The sequence below is a fragment of the Citrus clementina genome, unplaced genomic scaffold (assembly GCF_000493195.1).
Source record: "Citrus clementina cultivar Clemenules unplaced genomic scaffold, Citrus_clementina_v1.0 scaffold_3, whole genome shotgun sequence".
Lineage (NCBI taxonomy): Eukaryota > Viridiplantae > Streptophyta > Magnoliopsida > Sapindales > Rutaceae > Citrus > Citrus x clementina.
In genome coordinates this window covers 8351038-8377251 of record NW_006262339.1, presented here as the reverse complement: position 1 = coordinate 8377251, position 26214 = coordinate 8351038, and the positions used below count along the sequence as shown (strand labels likewise).

At 32.3% G+C, this 26214-nt stretch overlaps 2 protein-coding genes across 2 annotated transcripts; one reads left to right on the top strand and one right to left on the bottom strand.

Moving 5' to 3' along the window:
• Positions 1 to 8390: 8390 nt before the first annotated feature.
• Positions 8391 to 10741, bottom strand: LOC18046662 (cytochrome P450 78A5). The gene is made up of 2 exons (XM_024188764.1): positions 9608 to 10741; positions 8391 to 9282 (listed from the first exon to the last, which is right to left on the bottom strand). The coding sequence occupies exons 1-2, from the start codon at positions 10580 to 10582 to the stop codon at positions 8671 to 8673; spliced, it is 1587 nt and encodes a 528-aa protein (XP_024044532.1). The 5' UTR covers positions 10583 to 10741; the 3' UTR covers positions 8391 to 8670.
• An 8436-nt stretch (positions 10742 to 19177) lies between these two features.
• Positions 19178 to 25375, top strand: LOC18046661 (ABC transporter B family member 25). Its single transcript, XM_006440729.2, has 17 exons — positions 19178 to 19428; positions 19655 to 19726; positions 19816 to 19851; positions 19928 to 20002; positions 20129 to 20253; positions 20897 to 20996; positions 21091 to 21262; positions 21379 to 21497; positions 22005 to 22115; positions 22188 to 22332; positions 22543 to 22675; positions 23354 to 23429; positions 23529 to 23594; positions 23738 to 23845; positions 24007 to 24114; positions 24198 to 24395; positions 24520 to 25375. Exons 1-17 carry the CDS (start codon positions 19345 to 19347, stop codon positions 24721 to 24723), a joined length of 1932 nt encoding a protein of 643 aa, XP_006440792.1. The 5' UTR covers positions 19178 to 19344; the 3' UTR covers positions 24724 to 25375.
• Positions 25376 to 26214: the final 839 nt, after the last annotated feature.

Genomic DNA, 26214 nt, shown 5'->3' with positions numbered 1-26214 from the left:
TTGTTCAGAAGCTTGTGTTGTTTCTATGGTCAAAATTGCCTGTTTTTAATTAATTATGGGATGCCATATCTAATAAAAAACCTACTACTGTAATGTGATCTTCGTGGGAAATCACATTAAATTCAACCTAACAAATCTTTGAATATAGTGACATGAGAACTAACCTTTTTGAGTTGAAACGTATAAAATCGAGGATGCATGTGGAAAATGGTATTCTTTTATTAAAATGGAAATGCCTTGAACAAGATTGGAATAGACAATCTTTGGAAGCATTTCCTGGATTTAGAAGCCATGTAATTATAAGAATATTCGACCTAGTTTATAGGTATATATGCATGACAAAAAATCTAATCCCTTCATCATTGACTGCAAAAATGTTTCATAAATACAATATCAAGTGGCATTTGCTTCGAATTAATTATTGTGAAAAAATGGAAGCAAAAGATCAAAGAAAACTGTAAGTAAGGAAATTAAGTAGTTGTTGATCTAGGAATTGTTTGAATATATAATAGATCAAATGTGAAAAACATTAATAGAGTTCACATCAATTGAACGCCAATTGAATTTAATCTGCATAACAATTAAAACGATTTAAATGCAACTCATCATTGATAATACTATGGTCTTGGCCATCATATTGGAATATAATTTCTGCCAGGTTTTACGTATTTATTATCTTTTACTAATTAACTATATTTATACAAAGTTCTGAGCAATACAAATTCATGTGTTGCGGAAAATTGCATATGATTAATCAAGTTTGTCCCATCTCATTCGCCATAACTAATAGAAAGATAGCAAACATTTTAAGAGGAATAAGTACCAATCAATTTGCACTAAAATTGATGAAACTAGTCAAAATCAAAGGTTTCGATTGTATTGCTTTGCCTTGAACTGTAATAGGAAAATATTCACACTCAAAACTAATACAAATGTTTAAGAAACTTGATTATGACCCCGACTCTACGAACCCGAAGAAAGGCTGCCCATGAGCATCATGGCATAGGTAAAAGGGAAGGGAGAGGCAAGCCCCCCCATCTTCCGCATATCTTGCTCATCCGACATGGCACTAATACAAATGTTTAAGAAACTTGATTATGCTCTTTCTTAGGGTAAAAGCTCGTTTAGTCCCTATATTTTGAAGTTAGTGCCCGTTTAGTCCCTATATTTTTAAAAATATCTCAAATCATCCCTACCATTAAATTATTGACACTTTTGCCATTATCTTTTGTTCCTTTTAACTTATTTTTATAATATTGCCCTATTATAATAATTTTTTAGACATTATTAAAAAGAAAAAAATAACCCTATTATAATAATTTTTTTAGACATTATTAAAAAGAAAAAAATAAATTGCCAGTTTAACACCAAAAAATAAAATAAAATAAAAATATATATTAATTTTTGTGGAACACACTCTTGAGTTAAAATATTAATTTTTCTAAAAAAATTGATAATGTAATTTTTTACGATATTAATTTTTTAGACATACGTGAGCTTCCACAAAAATTAATATATACCTTTTTTGTTTTTATTTTATTTTTGAGTTTAATTTGATAATTTAATTTTTTATTAATATCCAAAAAAGAAACATTATTGTAAAAATGTAATAGTGTAAAAGCAAGTTAAAAATAATAAAAAATAATGGCATAAGTGTCAATATTTAGTAGCAGGGACGTTTTGAGGTGTTTTTAAAAATACAAGGACTAAATGGACACTAACCTCATAATATAGGGATTAAACAAGTTTTTACCCCTCTTTCTTAGTATTACTGTGATTTTAATTGTCATTGTCATCGTTGCAATCACATAACGGTAGAGATGATAAAGAAGATGCATAATTAGGAACTTAGGTATGAACTCTGGATCCCATTCAATTCATTGACATAGAGCATAAATAAAGAACATACCCAATTCGCATGGACCTACATATAAAATGAAAAATAAAGGAAATTAGGATATGAAAAAAAAGCATAAGATGGGATAATTTGATGATCAAGAAAGGGATCCACTATATAAATTAATTATTAGCCTACGGTATGAATCCTTTGACGCCGCCAAACAATTTTTTCGTAGAAATTTTCTAATTTGCACCCTGTGAAGAAGGTTGGTCTTATAATCCCCAGCATAATCGTTCGTTGATTGCTCAATCAGCATCCCTTTGAGTACATGATTAATCTAATTAACTAATTAAGCACTTCATCAATTTTAATAGTAGCCCGTTAGGAGCAGATAGGTACTTTTATGTTAAAGCCACATGTGTACGCTGGAGAAGCATCGAACAAGAGAATATTATGATGATGGTTTTACCAAATCATCCACTATATGTGTAGGCATTACATTTAACCTGAAAAAAGTTTTTTTTTTTTAAATTTTTTAATAATCCCAGCTAGTACAAGATATTTTAATATTCGAATTTTAAATGGAGGTATATCTAGGTAACGAGGGTTATGGTGGTGAGTGATGATTTGTTCAAATGCTTAATTCTTCTAGGGTTTTCCTTTTGGTTCCCTTTTGTAATCAAGTTGAATAGTAATGCAACACTGCTTTTTGTAATTGTTTATTTCGCCCTAAATCATGGCTTCCTCGAGGGCAAGCATGAAGGCCATGGTGGGCCTCATGTGCTAGCTAGCATGCTAGAGGCATCCGGAAAAATATTATACACTTTCCTCTATCTTCATTAGGGTTAGTTTCATGTTATGGGATTCTCACAGACACCTTTTGGTTTTTTTTTTTTTTTTTTGGCTTTTATATATTCATTGTGTGTAAATTGGATGGGTGGGTAGGGGGAAAGAGACAGAAGGATATGTTCTAATACCTTAATTTATAAGAAGCAATCGAATCGCAAGGCCAGTATTCATCACTTGAATAATTCATTATGAATAGATTTGTTTTGGGTTCAATATCCACAAAAAAAAAATTATAAGCAAAACCGTCCGTACATATTTTTTTGAAGGAAAAAAAAAAGAGTGATGATATCTCCGCTCCACATTTTTTGTGAATTCACTGTATTTTCAAAAAATAATTAAAAAAATTGCACATTATCTTTAAAATTTTAAAATCAAGAAGAGTTTTGAAGAATTAATTAATTAAATCTATCTTAATTCACTTTTTTGTGACTTAGATTTTTTTAATATATTTGAATACAAAGATTGCTTTGTAAAATTATCAAGAATTTACTTTAACTTCAATCTTTTTCTAATTTGTACCAAACTTGTTGTTTCTAATACTAATTTATTAGTATGATTATTATTTTTTAATTAAACTAACATAGTGTCTTTATGGCACAATTCTCATGTAAATCAGTAGGCTGTCAAATTTATGTCATTTACACGTAAGAGTAGTGAAATAATAATTAGGTTTCATTTAAAAATATTAGATTATAAGTCGCAAAATTAAATATCTAAATTATTAGACACAATAACTCATGTTTTATTTTTACATCATAATAATAAAATAGTAAAATAAAGCTTATATTAAAATTTATGATTAAAGATGGTCAAAGAACCTAATAAAAAATTAATGGAATGATTTAATTAATTAACTGTATTAAACTTTTATTAATTTATATTTTTTAAAAATATTGTGAACTTATTGTAATTATTTTCTAGAAGTGGGTGACTCACAACTCTCTCAAAATTTGAAAAAAATATTTATAAGGACTAAATAATCATACTTCTTAATTTTTGAACAAAAGAACTATCCTCATTTTAGGAAACTTTTTTTCCCCTCAAACTTACGTACATAAGTCAATAATTTAAATAATAAAAAAAACCTCATTGTCTCCAATATTTTAGTAAAAATTATTAAGTACAGACATACCTGTAAAATACAAATATGAGCTAATATATCAGTAACTAGTTATACAAAAAAATTATAATAATAAAATGTGAACTCTAATGCAATGTTTTTGTGTTTTTCGTGCATTAGAAATTGATGAACTTTTGTATTTAAACATTAGTTACAGCTGCTTATGCTTGTAAGTTGTAACTAGCTCAATTCCGTGTATATTTTTTAAAAAATTATAGTGTTCACACCAAATACAGATCTAATATATATGCTAAAAATGGTTTATGTGTATAACGCATTTTCACCCCAAATGAGAAAAGCTAAGAACAGAGGCAGTGAAGGAATTGGCAATTTCAGAGCAAAGCTAGTCTATTGGTGGTCAAAGGAATTAATACGATCCCACTTTTATTTTTGATCACTTTATTTATTGACAAATTAATTATTATTATTTGATTTTTTATCACTTTATTGAACTAAAAGAATGCAGCATAATCAATTTCCTTTCTAACCCGCCAATTAGAGGTACGGTATATATATTTACCTATATATGCTTTATTGATTAATTTATAGTTAATTCTTCATCAAATCTTCTGCACTAATTATTAAATCTTAGATACAATTCCATGAATAAAGTTTCTCCTATAAGATTTACTCATGACATCACAGCCATACACATACTAAGCTAGGACCAAGAATAAGCATCAAATGTTGAAGGAAACTACGAGAGAAAGTGTACCAATAATTAATTGGGTTTGTGTTTGGTACAATGTGTTGCATTATATTGTATTAATTATATTGTATTATAATATATTACATTAAGGTGCATTATATTAATAGTGTGCTTACTTGAGGGTTTAGGGAATAGGAACGAAAGAATAGGAATGAAACCAATGTTTACTTGGCAAAATGTAATATGGGAATAGGAATAAAATGTGTGGGTCTCACACAATTTGGGAATAAGGAATGGAAACTCCATTCTCATGGACGGTTGGGAATGTAAATGAATGAATGAAAATGAAACCCATGTTTACTTTTATATTCCTCTAATTTTTTTTTCATATTTTCCGAATTACCTTCGTTCAAATCACAATTAATTTTATTATTTTAAATGTCATTATTATTATTATTAATTTTTATTAACTTTATTATTTTAATTATTATTAATTATTGTTATTTTTATTAATATTATCATTATTAACATTTATTATTTTTATTATTAATTTTATTTTTTTAATTAATATTATTTTTATAATAATATTTATACATGTATCTATTTAATAAAATTACATTATTTAATACTATGGGTATTTTGGTAAATTGATTTTCGTTTCCATTCCTCATTCACATTTATTTTACCAAGTAAACACATCAATGACATTTCAGCACATTCTCATTCCCATTTATTTTTGCCAAGTAAACATTGGAATCTCATTTCTATTCCTGATTCTAATTCTGAGCCAATTCTCATTCCATCTCATTCCCATTCCATAAAATAAACACACCATAAGTTGTAATGCAATACTATGTTTCGTGTAGTATGGATTGTGTTATGTAAAACAATATTATATTATATATATGAACGACATTTTAATGCAATACAACTTAAACCTTATCCCCCATGGATTTATTTTATAGACCTTTCATTCTATTTGTCACCTTTCTAATGTAGTGTAATGCAATCAGAAATTGTAGCCAAACCTGGATTATCATAGGAACAATGTTTTAATGTAATGTTATATACAATGGAATGCAAACTACTAAACATATAAATACATTCCATTCGATTTAGCTTGATTGTGATATTGTACTTTTAAAGTCACGTTGTTGTGAAATGAAGCACTGAATATTAAATGTAAGTGGATATATATACATTAATTGGTAATTGTAGCTTATAAAGTTAGGTAAGGGTAGTTAAATTTAAGCAGTTTTGTGGGATATCATCAACTTGGCTCTCAAAATAAAGTTGCAATTGTTACTAAATACTTTGCTTTGGAAGCATGATTGGCAAATATTAATGCCAAATGCCCTAATTTGGTTCTGACATCTATTTTAAAAAATTATTAATTAAGAAAAAATTTTGGGTACTCTTAGTTATACTCATCTTTAAATTCTTGTCATACATATGTTTATTAAATAATTGGTGAGAGGTAGACATGGCAAAATATCCAAAAGTATCAATACTCTCCCAATCAATTAATTGGTGTTCTATCATACAACCGCATATATACAATATGTTAAACAGTGTGTACGGACATGCGATTTGCAGAACAGAAATTATTTGCTTTTTGTTCACATATTCTTGTATATATTATGTTCATAAATTGACGGTGAGACTTGAGAGAGAGAGGAAAGGAATATATGAGAGAAATGGGTGTGACGAAGAAAGCTAAAGTAGGAAAAGAGGACCCCCAAGGCCAAGTTGCATACATTGCATTGCTTTGGATAATATGAGGAAAAATAATGTTAATTAATTTGGATATTCAAATCCCTAATACATCTTTTGATCTTTTACAGGTGGTAGCTAAAAAGGATCAAAGCTTTTATGCAAGAAGCCAAGAACAGCTTCGGAAAAAAAAAATATATATATTCTTAAGAAGGATTTGCATTCCTGCAAAAGAGGTAAGCCATATCATTGTTTGGTTTGGGTTCTTATTCCTCAATCATTTTAAAGATTCTACACAGTGGTGATCAAATCAAAAGAGGGAACAAAATTTCTTTGTTTATGATTCATTAATTACAGCCTTAATTAAGGAATCTTTTTTCTTTCTTTAATTAAAATTTTCATTCAAAAAGGCTATATTCAAGGGATAAAGATGCACTAAAAACACGAACGAATAAAGTTAAAGAGGAGGTAAATAAATATGATGTTACCCAATGAATGAGATGGTGAGTGAAAGAAGAATATGAAAAAAATTGATTCAAGTTGATAATTACAACGTGTAAACATCTGTAGTACGTAAAATAATATGATTCCTAAAAGAATAGCTTCTTGGGCCACCATGCATGCAATTTTTGCCACCTGAAATATCTTCAATAATTACAAAGTTGATGATCAGCTGTATGTCGAGACGTGTCTTAATGCAGCTTAATTGAAGCTCTAATTCTCAAACAAAGAGAAAATTCATTTCTATAATACACAAAAGAAGACTTGAACCTCGCAATTGCAGCTCAGTTTACTCCACTAAGTCAAGAAATGGTTGTCCAATAAATGATTTTAAACCCTACAAAATTAAGTTAATAATATGGCTTGAATTATTACCTCTCGCTTTCATTGCAAAAAGTTAACCAACTAAACAACTCTTTAAAGATAATTGGGAGGATAATAATAATTATTCATATACTAATTAATTTCTTTTAATCGAGGCTTATAAATATATGTTGATTAAAAACCCCACATGAAGCACTGCTAAAAAAAATCAGTTTAGGTGATTTAAGTGGGAACTTAATTCCTCTCAAAATAAAAAGAAAAAGTGGGAATTTTTTTTAATAATATAACCTGAAGCTTTTTTCAGTTCTTTTTTCTTCAACTGGACCACATGCACTTCTGTGGCAAAAAAAAAAAAAAATGAATTTAAGGAAAAAAAAAACTTAATTAATTAGTTAAAGTAATGATTGAGACTGATCACTACTTTTACTCTTTGTTAACTCATTTGTATTTTTTCATTAATTTCCATTTGCATTGTCGTGTGCTAAGTTTAAGAACACAGGGATCATAATACAAAAATTACCATCTCCATCGTCACCATATTTGCATGCGCATGAATATATAGGTAATTATTAATGTCCTGTAATAATATTGCAATAATAATTAATCCTTATTATACATGTGCGCATGAATATACAGGTAATTATTAATTTCCTGAAATAATATTGCAATGTTAATTAATGCTCATTACATAATATCGATCTATATATATTAACAATTACATATATATCTTGAGCTACTGTGATAGCTTTTTAATAGAATTTGAATTTACTACTGAGCTGAGTTATATTAAACTTTTTACAGTCTTTTGCTATGCGTGGATTTATAATACTTAAGATTTAATTACATATTATTTCTTCTCTAATAATTACCAATCACATATTATAAAATGTGCAGCTCAGTACTGAATCCATGAATACTCTCCAATGATGAAAGACCAAATAAGTGGATCAAACAAGACATATAATGGGAAGAGAACCTTCCTTCACAATGCACAAAGAAACTTAAAACTGCGATTCGTATGTGTGAGAAATGAGAGTAATTTAACATGCAGCCAATAGGTTACTTTAAATGTAAATGTTTCACGCAATTAACGCTTGGAATAACAAGCTAAGTATGAATCATAAATGCAGAAAGCAAATTTGCTAATTGCATGTCATACTGATGGTTGGAAATGGCAAAAGCAGCCACCCTCAGGCCTCTTGCATGTACTATCTGCTTTTGCTTAACGTGCTTTCTGATTGTAACATGAATGACAATAAACATGACTATATCACATGAAAAAAGCATGCCTATATATACATACTAGAAAGCTAGTACAATAGAGGAAGAGTTTTCCGATATTGCAGCAAATTACAGAAATTTAATCATCGCAAGAAATGTATAACAAGTGGGAACAAAAATGTATGGAAACCATATAACTCTCCATTATCATAAACCTTCTTCAAACTGAATCCACACCCAAGCAAATAATTAATTCGTACAAAATAACAAACTATGACTTTGTAATGCTTCATGTTGAGTACATATTGAAGTAAATGTTCGTATGCACATTTTTTTTTCTTGATCTTTTTCGTTAATTTCTTGCAACCCAAACACATCTTCTAAAAAGCTTATTCTTAAAAGACACAAACTTTACTATTTAGTTTTAATAGTTGGCAAAACCTAAGTTCTTCATCACTCAAGAAAAAACCTCGGAACAGCTTTGCACACCAAGGAGTTCTTCATCTCCAAAGAAAGCTTCAAACACTCAGATAAATCAACACCGCCGGCATCGGACGGCACCCATTTGAAACTTTGAAGCAACTGAGCAAGCCAAAGCTCAACTGTAGCTAACCCCAAGGCCTTGCCTGGACACACTCTTCTGCCTGAGCCAAAAGGAGCCAACCTAAGATTAGACCCCATAATGTTCAAATCTTCATACAAAAACCTCTCCGGTTTGAATTCATTGGCCTCGGGCCAGACCTCTTCATCATGTGTTATAGACCACATGTTCACCATGGCAGTGGTGCCGGCCGGGACTAAGTGTTGGCCTACTTGTGTGTCATGAATGGCAAGCCTAGCCCATGAGAGAAGTGGACCTGGTGGATGCATTCTTAGGGTTTCTTTCACAATGGCATGGAGGTAGGGGAGGTTGGGGAGATCGGCATCGGATACGAGTCGGGCGGTGCCGACCGTGTTATCGATTTCGATTTGAGCCTTAGCCTGGATATCTGGGTGCAGAACCATTCTTGCAAGAATCCACTCAAGAAGAATTGCCACCGTATCAGTACCTCGAAAGATCATTTCCTGTAATAAAAGAAAAAAAAAAGAAGAAACAAAAGTCATTAAGACTCATACACCTAGGGAATTGATTAGTTAATAAGATAATTAGATATGTTGATTGAGATCTGGATTTGTTTCTGATCGATCCATACTAAAAGCAAGGAATAAGACAAGAAAGTAGAATAAAAGTCAGTGTTTGTCTGTCAAGAGGAAAGGAAGAAATATTCAGATTCCCAACTTCTTTGAAAACCCAAAATGAGAACAAAAAGCATCTGCATAACATCAACAGAAATACTTTAGTTTTAGTGAAGAATAAAAATAAAGCCCCCGTAAATTTGATAAAACATACCCACAGAACAGCAATCATATCAGAGTCAGTGAGCCTGTTTTCTCCGTCCAGTCCAAGCAACACATCAACAAAATCACCCTCGTCAACATCACAGCAACCTCCATTAATATTCTTGTTAATCCTTTTCACCTTATGCTCCTCAATGATCTTGCTAACAAAGCTGTTGACTTTACCCACCAATTTTCTACATCTTTTTCTCACACCTTGTAAATCAAACCAACTCAAAACAGGAAAATGGTCACTCCAGTTAAAGGTCCCAAGCAACACATACCCTTCCCTCACCAAACCCTCAAGTTCATGACTCCCATCATCATCATGATAATTGCACTTTTCACCAAACTCATAACTCCTTCCAAACACACTCATCATCACACTGTTCAGTGACCCAAAATGCAACACTTTTCTCACTTCAACGGCTCCGTTTTTCTCCATCAAAACCCTAATTTCTTTCACCATTTTTAGCCCAACAGTCTCGCGAAATTTCCCAAGAACACTCATTCTCTTGGGACTAAACAAATGCGTACCTGAGATTCTCCTCAGGTTCCTCCAGTACTCGCCAAAGGGAGCAAACCCAATTGCCCTATGAAACAAAAGTTCATAAGCCGATTCCTTAACGGGGCGATCAGCGAAAGCTGAGCTGTTAAGAATCTCTTTGGCTGTATCGGGGTGGCTTGATATGACGAAACGAGTGAACCCAACGGAGAAAGCCATCAATGGCTTGGCCCGGAAAGACACAGCCAGCTTGGCAAGGACTCTATGAGTCAGAGAGCCGGTGAAAGCTAGAACCATGCCAAGAATGGGGAGACCGGAGGGACCGGGAATGGCCGTTCGGGTTTGGGTACTGAACCGGCTTTTGTAAAGAGCCCAAGCCAAGCCACCGGGTGCCAAGAAGAAACAGAAAATTGAGACAAAGATAAATGGTAAGGAACCAGCTGTTGAAAAAACAAAGGGAAGAAAATACTGATCAGCAGTCATGTTTGCTTAAGATTTAAAAAGATGATTTTTAAAGACAAATAAGTGATTTTCTGAGGGGTATTTATGATATTGTGAGGGAGAAATGAGAGGCAGCTGCTACCGAAGAAGAGTGTGAGAAGAGCATTTATATAGAAGAAATTTGAGATGAGAGAGAAAAAGTTCAAACCGCGTTAAAGAAAGATAGTGGAAAAGTGTCTACTACTTGTTTTCAAAAATAGGGTTTTAATTTATGTGGTTCTTGTGGGTTGTGTATGGTACATTCAATGTAACATAGGGGCTCCCAAAACAAAAGGATTTTGCTACCCCCATAATTTATGTGGTTCTTGTGGGTTGTGTATGGTACATTCAATATAACATAGCAAAATCCTTTTGTTTTTTGTTTTTTTGTATTACAAATATAGTTAGTTTTTAGTGAATTCAAAAATACATTTGATAGTTTATTTTTGAAATACTGTTTGTCTAAAAATATAAAGACAACACAATTAAAAGATAGGAAGAACAAAAAATTTGTAACATAATGAATGAGTATTAATGGATTGTGTCTGTGTATATATAGATCCTGCAGCCACAATGCCAAGAAAATAAAAAAAAAACAATTATAATCTTAAGTTAATTTGTAAACTGTGGGATCCGTTCAAGAAATGAAAACTGTAAAATCTTCTTTAGTTGTTTTACACTTTTGTTTAGGGCACATAGAAAAAAAAAGATTGATTTTTAAAAAATGAAAAAGCAAACACTATTGAAAAAATAATGTCACAAAATAATTTTTTTTTTTTTAATTTCTGAAATACAAAAAATGCATGTCTGGAAACAATACCAAACAAAGTTCCCAGTGGGTGTTGCGATGCCACCTTCTTTTTCCCATTAGGAGCTAGTTTTTTAAAAAAAATTGAAAGTTAATTATTTCTCTAACATTTTAAAAATAGTACATGTGAAAAGAATTATAATTTGTAAATGATTAATCTACTATATATGTTTCAATATAGTGGAAATTTAAGTTAAGCTCGCAATTTTTGTTTTTATTATTATTACTTTTTTTTTTTAAAACTTATACATCTACCTCTTACTAGCTTGACATCCATCTACATCTAGTAAATAACCAATCTCTTACCCTCCCCAAAAACCAAGAACACAGAGATTTTTCACAATATTTGAACCGCATATTAATAATCAAATTTGGTCAATTCCACAAATAACATAAAAAGACCTGGCGCAAGTTGACCCACATCAACTTGCACAAATATAATAGCCCTTCTTTAATTAAAACCGGGAATATGAATAATATCAAACACAAACACTAAACAAAGTCATTAACAATCCAAGTTGCTCAACTCAGATAATTAAAATATAATAAAATATATATTCCGTTTTCTTTTGGACCCCTAGGGCTGGCTTGATTGAGTGTCTTCGACCAGGTTTTTTTTTTTTTTTAATTGGAAATATATACATGTTTGAATCTCAAGGAGATCATTGGGACTGAAAAAAAGCTAATTTAGAGTTGGTCCAACTTACCTTTTTAATATTTTTTTTATTTCTAAAACTACACCATACTAATATTACATACAAGTCGTGGATCAATCTAACAGCCGAATGCAATTGTTCGTTGATCTAAGCTCTACATGAGGAAAGGAAAAAAAAAAAGTTTGTGATTGGTGGTTATTATATAAGTATTCGAAAGTAATTCAATTTTAATAATTTACAACTATACGCGTACATATGACACAAGATTTTTAAAAGTTTCAGAAAGTTTAAATCCGTAGAAGAGCAAGCTTGACTTGTGAATTTTATAAATTAAGGTGTATACTGTTTGGGAAGACAACTTTTAAGTTAGACGACATCTCATGGTTTCCACGATTAATGCAGTTGAATGTCATTTAATTTCTGGGAATTAAATGAGTAATTAATTTATTTCTAAAGTTGGAATTAATCTTGATCATTAGAGAGGGGAAAAAAACGCTCCTCTTACTTTGTCTATTTACTTAATTAAATATTAAAAAGAAACAACAACATAGGCAAGAAGCTCCGTCTCCGTCCCTTCTCTTCTGTCCAATACTCTTGAATCAGCCTCGTCTTACATTCCCTCCTCTCCGCCTATCTTAATTAAATATTAAAAAGAAACAACAACATAGCAAACGATATTGTTCGTGCTGTTCTTCAGGACAACCGTCGGCGACAAGATTTTAAGCTTTTTATGAATTTGAATTTGACTGCGAATTAAAAACACAATATGAGCTAGTTTTGCACCGGGGTTATATGCACTCTAAAAATTACTATGAAGTTTATATGCACTGGCGTGGGGTTATATGCACCCATATTTTTATAAATATTGTTTTTACAAAAATACCCATGATTTAAATTATTATTAAGGACACTTTATTATGAGCATATATAATATTAACACCCTGAATACTAATTTAGGGTACTAAAATTAATGTTTAATTTTTTTACCATTTTTTTCTTTCAAATACCTTAAACAAATATTTACAGTAAAAACTCTATATATAAAGATTTTAACTTTAAGGAGGTATGTGTGATCCTTTTGATTTTCTAGTTTACAATACAAATAATCTTTAATTTAATGAAATTTTAGAATGAAGAGGCACATTCATTCGAGTACTTCAGTTTTAGATTTCCAATGGGTGTAAGTTTCGTTGCCATTGAAATGTTTAGTCTCTTATTCTCAAAATCTTTTCTAATTTTCCGGTCTTTTTTGGGTTATAAACAGTTTTATAAACCTGCATGTGGTTGCTAAAGATTGTTAATTATAATAATTATCTTGAGGTATGAAATCTCAATTTCAAATATTTTTACTTGTGTACAAATTTTGTCTATTACATGGGGACTGAAGTTTTAATTTTAGATTTACATGGTCTGTATGTTTGGTTGCGATTAAAAATGATTTGTCTCTCATTCTTAATGTTTTCTGATTCTTAATGTTTTCTGATTTTCTAGTTCTTTATAGCCGAGGATTGTGGTCTTATGTGGCGTTTGAATTCTTTTGATGACAGGCAGCGGTCATTTACTTTAAAATATTTCACAATTTATTTTGATGAACAGGCATAGTATTTATAATTTCTTGAGTGTGGATAGATTTTTTTAGTGTGTGGAGAAATAAAGATAATTAATTTAATTAATAAGGATTAAGTCAGGACTTTTTTAGTATTTTAAAGAGTGTATAAAGTATAATTTATCTTTTTTTAAATCAATAGATGAGTGTACATAATAATAGAATGTTGAGAGTAATTTTTAGAGTGCAAATAACCTTACCCTTTGCACCATGCTCATCTAATCATATTTGCTGAAACGCGTACACTTATTGACTCAAAAAATTATTTTATTTCAATTATTAATTATTAATTAATTGAGCACTTCAAAGAGAATGATTACTTTGTTTCAAGTAATTAATATAATATACTTACATTTAGGATCAAGGCTTCAAATATTGTTATCTCATTGACAAAGTAAAAACTTTGACTACAAAGCATAAAAACATTGTGCTCAAGTGGGATATGTGTGTGTATATATATATATATATATATAAAGTGGGAAACAAATTTTAGTATATTTTAACATATATGCATATATAAATTTCTAATCAATTGAAGGTTTATTCTTGCGTCCCTTAAAAAAAATCTATTAGCTAGAAAGATTAATAATTATCTTTACAGATGCTTGCATGATCCATTACGGTACATTTTCCTAAACTTTATGTAGGATAACAAACTGAAGTCGATTAAGAATGCAAATTGAGAGGATTTAATTAAAATTGGGTCATGTAGAAGCATAATGTCGTGACCTTTTCCTGCATGGATTTTTATCATTTCGAGAAGAGTATTAATTAATTAATTAATTAAGTACATGAATATTTGTAATGGCTTATATATTTCTGCCACATGGTATAGGCTCATCCATTTCAAAATAGGGTTTTGATATGCATAATTGGTGAAACTGAAACCCATTTTTATTATATTTCATATCGGTACAATTATTGTTCCAACTTTCTCAAAAGTTAAAATATATGTATATATAGCTGCCAAAATAATAACTATAATAATAAGTGAATCATTATTAGAGGATGGATATTTAATTAGTGTGGTCATAAACAGTACTTTAACAAGCATGGAGAGTCTTTGCACTTTTAGATATGATACTAATCACATTACCAAACACAAATTTTGAACAATTTTCATAATCTGTAAAGTTTTTGTGACACTTTATATGATATATGTCATAGGATTTGTGTAAAGACAATATGGTGGATGGAATGATATGGGCTCATGTGGAGTTAAATAATTCTACTCTTTTTCTTTTTCTTTTTTCAAAGTAATTGATTGGTCTCTCATAAACATTCTAAATATTTTCTTCAAGTATGTGGCCAATGCTATATATAGTTAGGTTAATCAAGGATAATTTGCCCTTAATCAAGGAAGTTGGTTCGTGGTCGGCACTAAGTTTGGGTTTTAATCTTAACTTTAAAAACTCAAAAGCATGGTTCGTACCAAGATAAATTTTCATGTTTCATTAATATATGTAGCCATAAAAAATATAAGCATGTGGTGATTGGTGAAATCTATATGGATGGATTCCTCGGAGGAGACCAAAATGTTTCGTATTTTTACAACAAAGTAAGATAGTTAATCAAAGTAGCTGATATCTTCCATGCAGTTAATCGAAATTCGAGAGAATTGTTTTGTAAATATCGCAAGAATCTTCAAACGAGTCAAATTCTCGAAAAAGAAAAATAATAATTATTCATCACCTATTTGTCTGTGTTTACTTGGCTCTTTTCTCTCGAATATAACACTAACACTTAATTAACATCGTTTAGAAAAACACAGGTTAATTAAACTACTGACCTACGCTCTCATGTTTAGGGTTTAAAAGTTTATGACATAATTAAAAAATTTCAACAACCAAAGTGTTCTTCTTACACTGAATCCGTGTTGTGTTTCTCTGGACAACCTTGAGACAAGAATTCAACTTATTCACAAACTTATAAGAAAATAAACTAACCGTCCATGTTACATCTTGTACCGGCTAATTTTGGTGGGAGTTTTGTTGACATTTTCTTCTATCTCAAGTAATAAGGGAGCAATCTACAAAGATATATACTTGTCTCTCAGAGCTCTTTAATTTTTTTTCCCGGGAAAGTTACAGTGAATCCCACTAAAGAAGAAAAAAAACTACAGACTGACTCAAGAGTATCGTGGACAAGTATCAGCTCTATACCACTAGGGATGGCAATGGGGAGGGGAGGGGAGGGGACCAATCTCCCCATACCCATCCCCGATATTTTGCATATGTCCCCGTCCCCTCCCCGTCCCCGTCAGAATTACTTGAGAGAATCCCCATCCCCTCCCCGAATAATAACAGGGGATCCCCGAGGGTCCCCGGTCCCCGAATAACTAATAGTCTAATACATTATTTTTATTTTCGATTTTAAATTAATCATATTAAAATAAAAAATTCAGATAAAAATAAAGTTCAAAATATATCTTACATTAATATTGATCCATTACAAAGTCACATTCAAAATATAAATTATTAAAATAATTATAAAACAATGAAAATAATATAAGTAAAGTAACTTATAAGTGCAAATATTAATAACTGTATAATATAATCACAATGTAAAATAAACTCATATTGTTATTGTAAGCTCGTAACCAACTTTGACAGCACATTAAGGCCTCCAATGTGCTTGGATGAAGTTTGTTACGGTGTGGGCTCACAACTCTACCACCGGTGCTAAAAGCTGATTCAGAAGCAACTGTTGTAATTGGAATTGCCAAAATATCTCTAGCAATTCGAGCTAATGTAGGATACCTATTAGCATTTAATAATATAAATATTTTGATATTTATTATTTTTAACAATATTTATAATTTTGTTATTTATTTATTAGTAATTTTAAAAATAAAAATAAAATTAAAAATTAAAATGGGGAAATGGGTAGGGGATGGGGATTCCACCTCATCCCCGTCCCCTCCCCGAATAAAAAATTGGGTAAAAAATTTTCCCCGTCCCCTCCCCGAATAAAAAATTGGGTATAAAATTATCCCCATACCCTCCCCGAATGGGGAAAATCCCCGAGGGTACCCGTCCCCGTGGGGATTTTTGCCATCCCTATATACCACATATGCATGTTAGATAATAAGAAATGCAAATCACGCTGATGATTAATTGTATTATGATTGTTTTTCTTTAACAGACCCATATTTCAGCCAAAGGGTTGCTTTTTTTCAAATCAAAAAGGAAAAAGTCGATAGAAGAGAATAAATAGAAGACATTTGTACAAACACTAGAGAATTGATAATTTAATGAACCAAATTAATCCCGTTTATTTCATATTGTTTCATTTTTGCTCCATCATTACAATTAATTATGCATTTAACACGTTGGCAGACTCAGATCATTAGAGGGGAGATTCAAAGTGTAAACCTAATAAACCAAATAAATTTCAAAGAGTTCCTTGGACTCTTGAATCTTCGTGAAAAAGTTAGGCAAACAATGCTTTCTTATAATAATAAATGGTTATTGTCTTTGCTTGATGGTATCTCACCAACCGATACCAAATTGACCCACAAATTATATACTATACATGTGACATATTTATGGAATGAATTCATTGTCTTCAACATATAGTCAATGAGAGAAAAAAAAAAATGCAAAGAAAACGTGTTTCAGATGAAGTTTAGAATAAACGGTATATGGTGGTGTATGAGAAGAGTAGCTAGTCTAGGATTACTCAAAATTTAAAAGTGGTACATAATAATTATATTTGAATACAGACTAGTGGGGGAGTATATTTTCAAGTAGCATATCAGAACTCCCGTCTCTTTGGGCATAAAAATTTAATCGGTATATGCATACACATTTGGCTCGTTTTCTTAGAATAAAGATAATATATTTCTTTGAATATTAGTAGGAGCCAATAATGTTGAGGGCCTTAAAGAGTAGAAAGTTTGAAATAGATATATTCAGTATTGGTCTCCAATGCTTCAAATGATGTGATAAGTCTCTCTCTCTCTTAAATGGTGGGATGTATTCACGACGCAAATGACTTTTTAAATTATAGGTTTATATATTTATTTAAATATTATAATACTATGCACAAAGAGATATGGAAGCCCAACGAATAGATTCATAATTGATTCTAATTTAAAAGCTCAAAATGAAAGTCCAATAAAAATAATCCAAGAAAATATAACTTTACAACCACTGCAAATTTGATGAATTAGAAGAAGAGGTGTTTATAAACTCATCTTAAGGAATTATTAATCAATCGTGTTATGATTATTTTTAGGTGGTGATATTTTAGTCAACACAAATTTCTTCCCAAGTTCCAAGAAAAATGGAAATGGATCTGAAAATGGAAAGCCCAATGGTAAAAGCCTATTTAAATTTATGGATTAGGCCTATAACGAAATAGAGGCCTGTTTTAAACCAACACGTGTTAAAACCCCTCATTTTCATTATTTCTTTAATTACAAATTTATCCTTCATCAAATTAGAGTCCTAAACTCTAATTATCTACCCAACTAGTTGTGAAAAGAGAAAATCAATCTTAGTTTACGGAGATTGAAACACCAATTGCAGTTTGCAACAAAAAGTGAGACAAGGGGTTTTTCGGTAAGGATTGTATAGGGGTCTTAATGGCAGTGGCACCAATCTTGGAAGACTCGGCCCATCGATGGCCCAACTGGCCCATCTGGATCGAACAAGTTGATGATGTAATTGCCGCCTATCGCTTCTGATTAAAGTCAAACAGAGCCTAGACCAAGAACTGCGGGCCCCGACCGTGGACCGTAGTGAAGCTGGAGCGCACTGCAAAGTCCACGTCAAATTGGAAAAACAATAAAAACTTTTTAATTAATAAATTTGTTTGTTATTGTATTAGTAAATATTTTACAAGAAAAAATAAACAGGAATGACACGCCACACAACCCTTAACAAAAGTGTTGACTATTAAGCAATCTCTTCGCGGGCTCAACTACGGTGCAATAGTGGTACCGTATCACCATTACATCCGGTTATTAAATTCACTTAGATGAATGGATTCATTGATATCCAACTGATGGTTGCACCATAGTTTTCCCTCCCAATTAAAAAAATAATTTCTTAACAAAATTTGTCTCAAATATATTTTTGTAAAAATACATTATCCTATAATCTAATTACTAATATCGAAGTCTGGACAAAGGGTGGCGTGCTATATATATAAAATTAATACGGATACACATTTTCCCCCAAAAGGCCAAAAGAACACATCTTGTTAAAATCCAATGGTCCGCACTCTGTAGAGAGGCCAATTATAATATTATAATTATACGATAACGTATGGTGTGACGAAAGCAATTTTCAGGTTTGGCAAAAGCCCGAAACAGATCTAGAGCCTTACAGTATGGACTGCAGTCGTGGCATTTTTTCATTGGATGGAGGTGGGCCCAACAGAGATCTACCCAATGGAAGCTCACCTCCAAGGAGACGTGCAGCGCACTGGATCAGGCCCCCCCTGCAGACTTCGGAGTCTCATTGATAATACAATATGACAAATATCTCCTTCAGACCTTCACCAGTAGTTTCTTCACTCACACACACACACACACACACACACACGCACACGTTCTCTTGGAACTTATTGAAACTAAACATTGTACAAAAACATTACATCTTCCAATAAGTACTCATTTGAGCCGTGAACTTGTATAGTTTAGTGTTTTTACTTTGGTAGGAGGATTCACAAGTGAAATAAGCTTTTGATGGGCAAGTTTTCAGGGATGCATGGCTTTGGTGGCGGCGGTGGTGGCGGTGGCGGTGAAAGAGCCCCTTTGTTAGATCACGGTGTAAGCGTCTTCCCAATTCGCCTCCTTTAATTTCATTCATTCTATGTTGCATTCTGATGATTTATTTATTTCGTTGGAATTGTATGCTTTTTGTTTGATGGGTCGCTTTCATTTTCTACTGTTTGTGTAAATTTTTGTTATCACAGCAGGAAAATCTTGTGTTGTTGCACGAGTGTGTTTGTGTTTATCTTAAGGGATTGTATTTGAATTACGTTTCCATGCACAGGGGAGGAGGAAGAGAAATGATGCATCAGAAAATGGTAACGTGACCGACCTTGAGCATGGGGATGCAGTTCCGGTAAAATGTTGTTGTGTTGTATTATGTTCATATTGATATGGGATAAGTGGACTTATTTTGAGGTGATAGCTAGTTTTTGAAATTTTCAGGCTGCGAACGTGGGGTTTGGTAGAGTACTGGCACTTGTAAGTCAGTGAATCATGGTAGTTTCTTTGATGTAATTGAAACTGTTCAAGTTGTTGACATCGTATCTCCTTACAGGCAAAGCCTGATGCAGGGAAACTGATAATTGCTACAGTTGCTCTCTTGATTGCATCTGTGTCAAGTATATTGATTGTATGTATTCTTTCCTTGTCCCGATGCTCTCTCTCTTCTCTCTCTCTCAAGTTGAATTAGAATGATCTACCAGGTTCTTGAATGTGTGCTGGTTCGTGTTTACTAAATTTTGGATCAATCATACAGCCAAAATTTGGTGGGAAAATAATAGACATTGTGTCAGGAGATACTGAAACGCCTGAACAGAAGGCTGAAGCTTTAGCTGCAGTCAGGAGCACCATCCTCAGTATCTTTCTGATTGTTATAGTCGGGTATGATACTTTCTAGATAAATTCGAAGTTTTGCTTGATTTTCAAAGAAAAGATTATTTCATTTAGTTGTTTCCTAGTTGGCTATGATTTTACTACATTTCTCATATTGAAAATTTGTTTGAAAAAACGACACTCATGTCAGTTGTGCTCCACACTTGTATTTATGGAAGATTATCGGACAATGCTTATTTTTCAAAATTATGTACAACTTTTTGAGAATGACATTCAAATTTGTTATACAACTCTTACACACTTGCAAGCTTGATAATTGGTTAACGTTTTGCTGTTCTTTTACGAGTAGTGGCATGCCATTAGATCTTAAAATTCATATTTGATTAAATGTGTAGAAACATACACATGCATTACCATGCTTTTGTTTATTGATTTTTGAGAATTGTCATGTCTTCTTCTCTGTGTCATTGTTGAAACAGAAACACTTGTGTAGTACTAGAGAGCTCATGGCAAACAATGAATTAGTTAATATGGCATATCCTATTTAACAATATAACTGACTTGGAACAGTCAGATGTATTTGTTCCAAAGTTGCTAACAAAAACGTATAAATGAATTACATTGGTCCTGTTCTCTTTGATGAGCATCTCATGGGCATTTATTTATCTTTTGGGATTTTTTTCCTCTTCAGTTCAGTTTGTACCGCACTACGAGCATGGTTATTTTCTTCTGCAAGTGAAAGGGTTGTTGCTCGATTGAGAAAGAATTTGTTTAGTCACCTTATTAACCAGGTAAAAGTCATTTATTATTCTTTGGATTTTATGAATTAATCTTTGGATTTCATGAATTAATAATTAATGTTTACTTGGTTAATGAGTTTTGCAGGAAATAGCTTTCTATGATGTTACACGAACAGGGGAGCTTCTAAGCAGGCTATCTGAAGATACACAGATTATAAAAAATGCTGCAACCACCAATCTCTCAGAGGCACTTAGAAACCTATCAACTGCTTTTATTGGCCTTGGCTTCATGTTTGCAACATCATGGAAGTTAACTTGTAAGCAAATGTATTTTGAAATAATAATGGATTAGTGTGTATCAGCTTTATGTATTTCATCAAGAGTCCAGGGTGATCATTCTGATATGTATTTTTCTTTAATCAATTATTCTTAGTGCTGGCTCTGGTTGTTGTGCCGGCCATTTCCGTTGCTGTACGTAAATTTGGTCGTTTCCTTCGTGAACTTTCTCACAAGACTCAAGCTGCAGCTGCAACAGCTGCTTCAATTGCTGAGGTACGTCTTTGCACTTAGATAATCCTGTGAACTAAATTTGGATAATCCCATGAACTCAATTTCTAACATCCTTAACTAGGGTTTTTTCAAAGGAGGGTCTTGTCATGTGCTTATTTTGAATTCTGAAATTTCTTCAAAGAAGGTTGAAAAGTCGTTCAGACGAACTGCTAAATGATAACTTAGTGATCCCTTCTAATGCATAAAGGAATATTTGCTGCTTGGGTGGTAGATGCCCAAAAAAGAGTAGTTATGTGAATTTAGAGTTAATGATATTTTTGCAAATGATTATCTAAGAAAGCTTAGAACAGCTATTAAATGTGCAATAATGTATCTGAACATTTAAATTCCTGGAAATCTTTTTCTTTAAATCTTATACCATGTTGCTTATAAATTCAATGTTCAAAATATCTATAACTAAAAGTGAGAACACTTCCACATATCATACTGTATTAGTATTACGGCAGGTTGCTTGAAAAACAAGAATCACAGTATGGTATTTTTTCTTAGGAATCTTTTGGCGCTATACGCACTGTGAGATCTTTTGCTCAGGAAAAGAATGAGATATCACGCTACTCTGAGAAAGTTGATGAAACATTGAAGCTTGGACTTCAACAAGCTGTGAGTTTCTTTTGTTTGATCTCTCTCTCTCTCTCTGCTGCAGCTTCTTATCTCAGCTCTTTTTTCCTGCAGAAAGTGGTTGGACTTTTCTTTGGAGGTTTGAATGCAGCATCGACCCTATCAGTGATCGTTGTAGTGATATATGGGGCTAATTTAACAATCACAGGTTCCATGACCCCGGGAGCTCTTACATCCTTCATTCTTTATAGTCTTACAGGTAACTTGTCTAAGTTTAGTGCAAGCATAGTGGTATAATTTGATGTGTAATGGGTTCGATATATTGTTTTCATAAACTTTGATATCATCAGTATCCGGTGTCTTAAAATTCTAGTTCATGAAGTTTAAATGCATTAATGTAGTATAGCCGAAAAAATTTAATAATAATAAAAAAATTCCATGGATCCTAATGGAATATTTTCACTTGCAGTTGGGTCCTCTGTATCTGGACTGTCATCGTTATACACAGTTGCAATGAAAGCTGCAGGAGCCAGCAGACGGGTTTTTCAGCTTTTAGATCGTGTCTCTTCCATGCCGAAGTCAGGAAATCAGTGTCCACTAGGGTTAGTTTATTGAACCCTCCTTCCTTCCTCTGATTCTGTATCTATTAGTGTTGTTATGGGGTGCAAGCAACTTAAATGCTCATCAACAATTTAGTATGAGACAGATGCTTGATGTCCAACCTTGGAAGTGCTCAACTTACCTGGTTCAAGGACTATGTTAGCGTTTTCTGATCGCCAACCACTATCCATTGTCTTCCAAAACTGTTTATACCCTTATTTTTTGAAGACTTAACTGGCTAAACAATAAAGCAGTCATATCAAAAGTTGGGAGTTTAGTTTACGTGACTAAGTGCCTGTTTGGGATTAGGGTGTGGTACTTTTAATCCTCAGCTACTGCATCATGGATTAGTCAGTCAGCTGTCAAGTATAAGTAAGTGGGTTATAAACATTAGCTATCGATTAAAAGTGGGTGTTTAACACTTTATCATCTGTGCTTTCAAAATTAAGTTGAAGCACAGCAGTTAAAAACAGGTCTTAAGCATTCTCCTTGAGAGAGAAAATGCCACCCATAATTCCAACTTTCTCATTCCTCGTGGATACTTAAATTCTTGTACTCCTTATGCGGATAGTGTCCATTTCTGGATAGTCATTACTTTTTATTTTCTGCGAGGGAAATTATGGAAGTACATGAATATTGGGGTGTATCTAACTTTGCTAATTGTTTTCTTTTAATGTTAGTGATCAAGATGGGGAAGTGGAGTTAGATGATGTCTGGTTTGCATATCCATCCCGTCCCAACCATATGGTGCTGAAGGTAATGGTCATGCTCAAATAATTCTCAAAAGTTATGCCAACCACAATGCCCATCACTTATTTTCTAATGAAAATATATGATACGTTCTGTTAATTTCAGGGCATAACACTGAAACTGCTGTCTGGCTCAAAAATTGCTCTTGTTGGTCCTAGCGGTGGGGGAAAAGTAATGTTTCTTCTTATGAAGATATTTCTATATTGACTAGGTTCAAATATTTTCCATTTTATATGAGAAACCACTTGAGTAGAACCAGAGTTAGAAGAGTGAGTCAAAGTACTTACGATTCCTCATACGTTTCTTTGCTGCAGAGCACAATAGCGAACTTGATAGAAAGGTTTTATGATCCAATTAAGGGAAAAATCCTGTTGAATGGGGTTCCTTTGGTAGAAATATCTCATGAACATCTGCACAGAAAGGTAAACCTGATCTATGTTGCATTCACAGCAGGCTAGAGATTTACACATTTCATATTTATGGTTTTGTTGTACAAGCCAAATGTTATTATTCCTTCATGATTGGCTGCATTTAATGTCCATGTAGCTTCAAAAAACAGTGAATTACTTCCTTTAATATACAGATCAGTATAGTGAGCCAAGAGCCAGTTCTATTCAATTGTTCCATAGAGGAGAACATAGCGTATGGATGTGATGGCAAAGCAAGCAGTGCTGACATCGAATATGCAGCGGTAAAATTTAACACCTCTACCCAATCAGACATCTTCTCACCTCAAACATGGGACATAATTATTTTTTATGACTGGAATTGCAGAAAATGGCCAACGCACACGATTTCATTTCAAACTTCCCAGAAAAATATCAAACTTTTGTTGGAGAACGTGGGGTTAGGCTTTCTGGAGGACAAAAGCAGAGAGTAGCAATTGCCAGAGCCCTGATGATGAACCCAAGAATTCTCCTCCTGGATGAAGCCACAAGTGCCCTGGATGCTGAAAGCGAGTACCTGGTGCAGGTAATTTCACACACTACCCTTTGTTTTCTGGTTCTTGAAAACTCAACTAAACTTCACCTTTTCTGAAGAAACTAGTCATTTTTATTGCACTTGTATAATTTCTCATTCATTGAACCATACATAGGACGCCATGGATTCTCTTATGAAGGGAAGGACTGTTCTCGTTATAGCCCATCGACTATCAACTGTCCAAAGTGCAGACACCGTAGCTGTTGTTTCTGATGGTGAAATTGTTGAAAGTGGCACTCATGAAGAGCTCCTTAGCAAAGGTGGTGTATACACTGCACTAGTGAAGAGACAACTACAGGAACCCAAAACTGAAATCTAGTTCTAAACACAACACCTATGTATAACTAAGTTCTAGAAATGGCAAATTCGACAATAATACACTGCCCTCTTTTAGATATACAAATGTATATCCATCCCATTCTGTGTGGCACAAAAATTCTCCTAGTATTAGCCTTTAACCATCTATAGCCACCATTTACATTTAGGACCTCTTAAAAATACTTTTCATGCTTTTCTTTCTTCAAGAGTCGTATGTCTCTGCCGCCCGCTCGTGTCACAACTTTTAGCCAATGTATCATTTTGCCATGCTAGTGGTTAGATGGCAGAACATGAAGATTGGAAATGGACTCCACCTGCTCTTAGCCTGTGGTGGCTCCTTATCATGAGTAAATGCAGGTTGTGTGAAATGTTAAGCACGTGATGGGATCAGAAATCGATATATGGTTCTGTTGTATTTGAAAGCAGTTGAATTTGTAAAATTTTAAGATGCATCAGGCATTTCAAATGTTTCCTTCTGCACCACCATCTGAAACTTTTATCTCGTTTGAATCGCCGTGGACAAAATAGGTACCGCGTTTGCTTTTGTAGTTTATGGAACTATTGATCAAAATCATGGCAGTTGTATGAGTTCCAATGCGTATATGTTATTTGAAGCCATTTGTGAATAGAATTTATTAGACCGAATCACGAAATGTCCAAAAGCTCATGAATGGAATTATTTCAACTCGCAAATTTTTTTTTTATACCCTTTTTTTAATTAAAAATTTTATTAACTAAATAATTTTAAAAATTTACTTAATTAATCATTTTTTTTCTTTCTCTACTTAATTTTACAAATTTTATTAATTTATTTAGATATATTCTTTTAACTGTAAATAATTGGTATCACTATCTAAGAGGTTCAAAATTCACCAATTAAAAATGAACATCAACAAATTTTCATTAGTCATGAAAATTGATGAATATAAAGAAATTAATTTTTACCAAATATAAAAGTTAATTAATGTTAAGAAAAAAATTTATATATAGAAATTATGAAATATAGATCATGATACACTAAGACAAATAAAAATAATAATTCAAAAGATAATTAAATTTAGTGTTTAGTTTGCAGAATGTGAGAGTAGATAGAGAATATGCAATTGTAAAGTAGAGAGAGAAAGTTATTAGTGAAGGGTAATTTTGAGAACTTAAAATTTAAAATTTTTAATAATGAATTTATTTTTTTAAATGGGTGTAAGGGGGAATTTGGTAGGTTCCAATAACTCCGTCCTAAAAATTTTTCACCAAAAATGTATTGAGTCCATTATTTATAAAGAATAACCTACGTACTTAAAACATTATTTATTTTCTAAGTAAAATATCGAAAGTGTGAATATCAACAAAACATCAGATGGTGTGATTCCACAAAAATTGCCTAGGTTTAGTTTCTACAAAAATGACCTAGGTACTTAAGAAGTATTTTTTAAGTAAAATGCCCAAAAGGTGAATATTGACAAAATGTCCAAATACGTGATTCTACAAAAACAAC

Bases quoted from the DNA above. Each gene is read 5' to 3' on its own strand.
- LOC18046661 (XM_006440729.2), top strand. From the start codon at position 19,345: ATGGGCAAGTTTTCAGGGATGCATGGCTTTGGTGGCGGCGGTGGTGGC. The intron at 22,116-22,187 runs GTGAGTTTCTTT...TTTTTCCTGCAG, and splicing joins AGCTTGGACTTCAACAAGCT to AAAGTGGTTGGACTTTTCTT. The intron at 23,430-23,528 runs GTAATGGTCATG...TGTTAATTTCAG, and splicing joins CCAACCATATGGTGCTGAAG to GGCATAACACTGAAACTGCT.
- LOC18046662 (XM_024188764.1), bottom strand. From the start codon at position 10,582: ATGACTGCTGATCAGTATTTTCTTCCCTTTGTTTTTTCAACAGCTGGT. The intron at 9,283-9,607 runs GTATGTTTTATC...CTTTTATTACAG, and splicing joins ATATGATTGCTGTTCTGTGG to GAAATGATCTTTCGAGGTAC.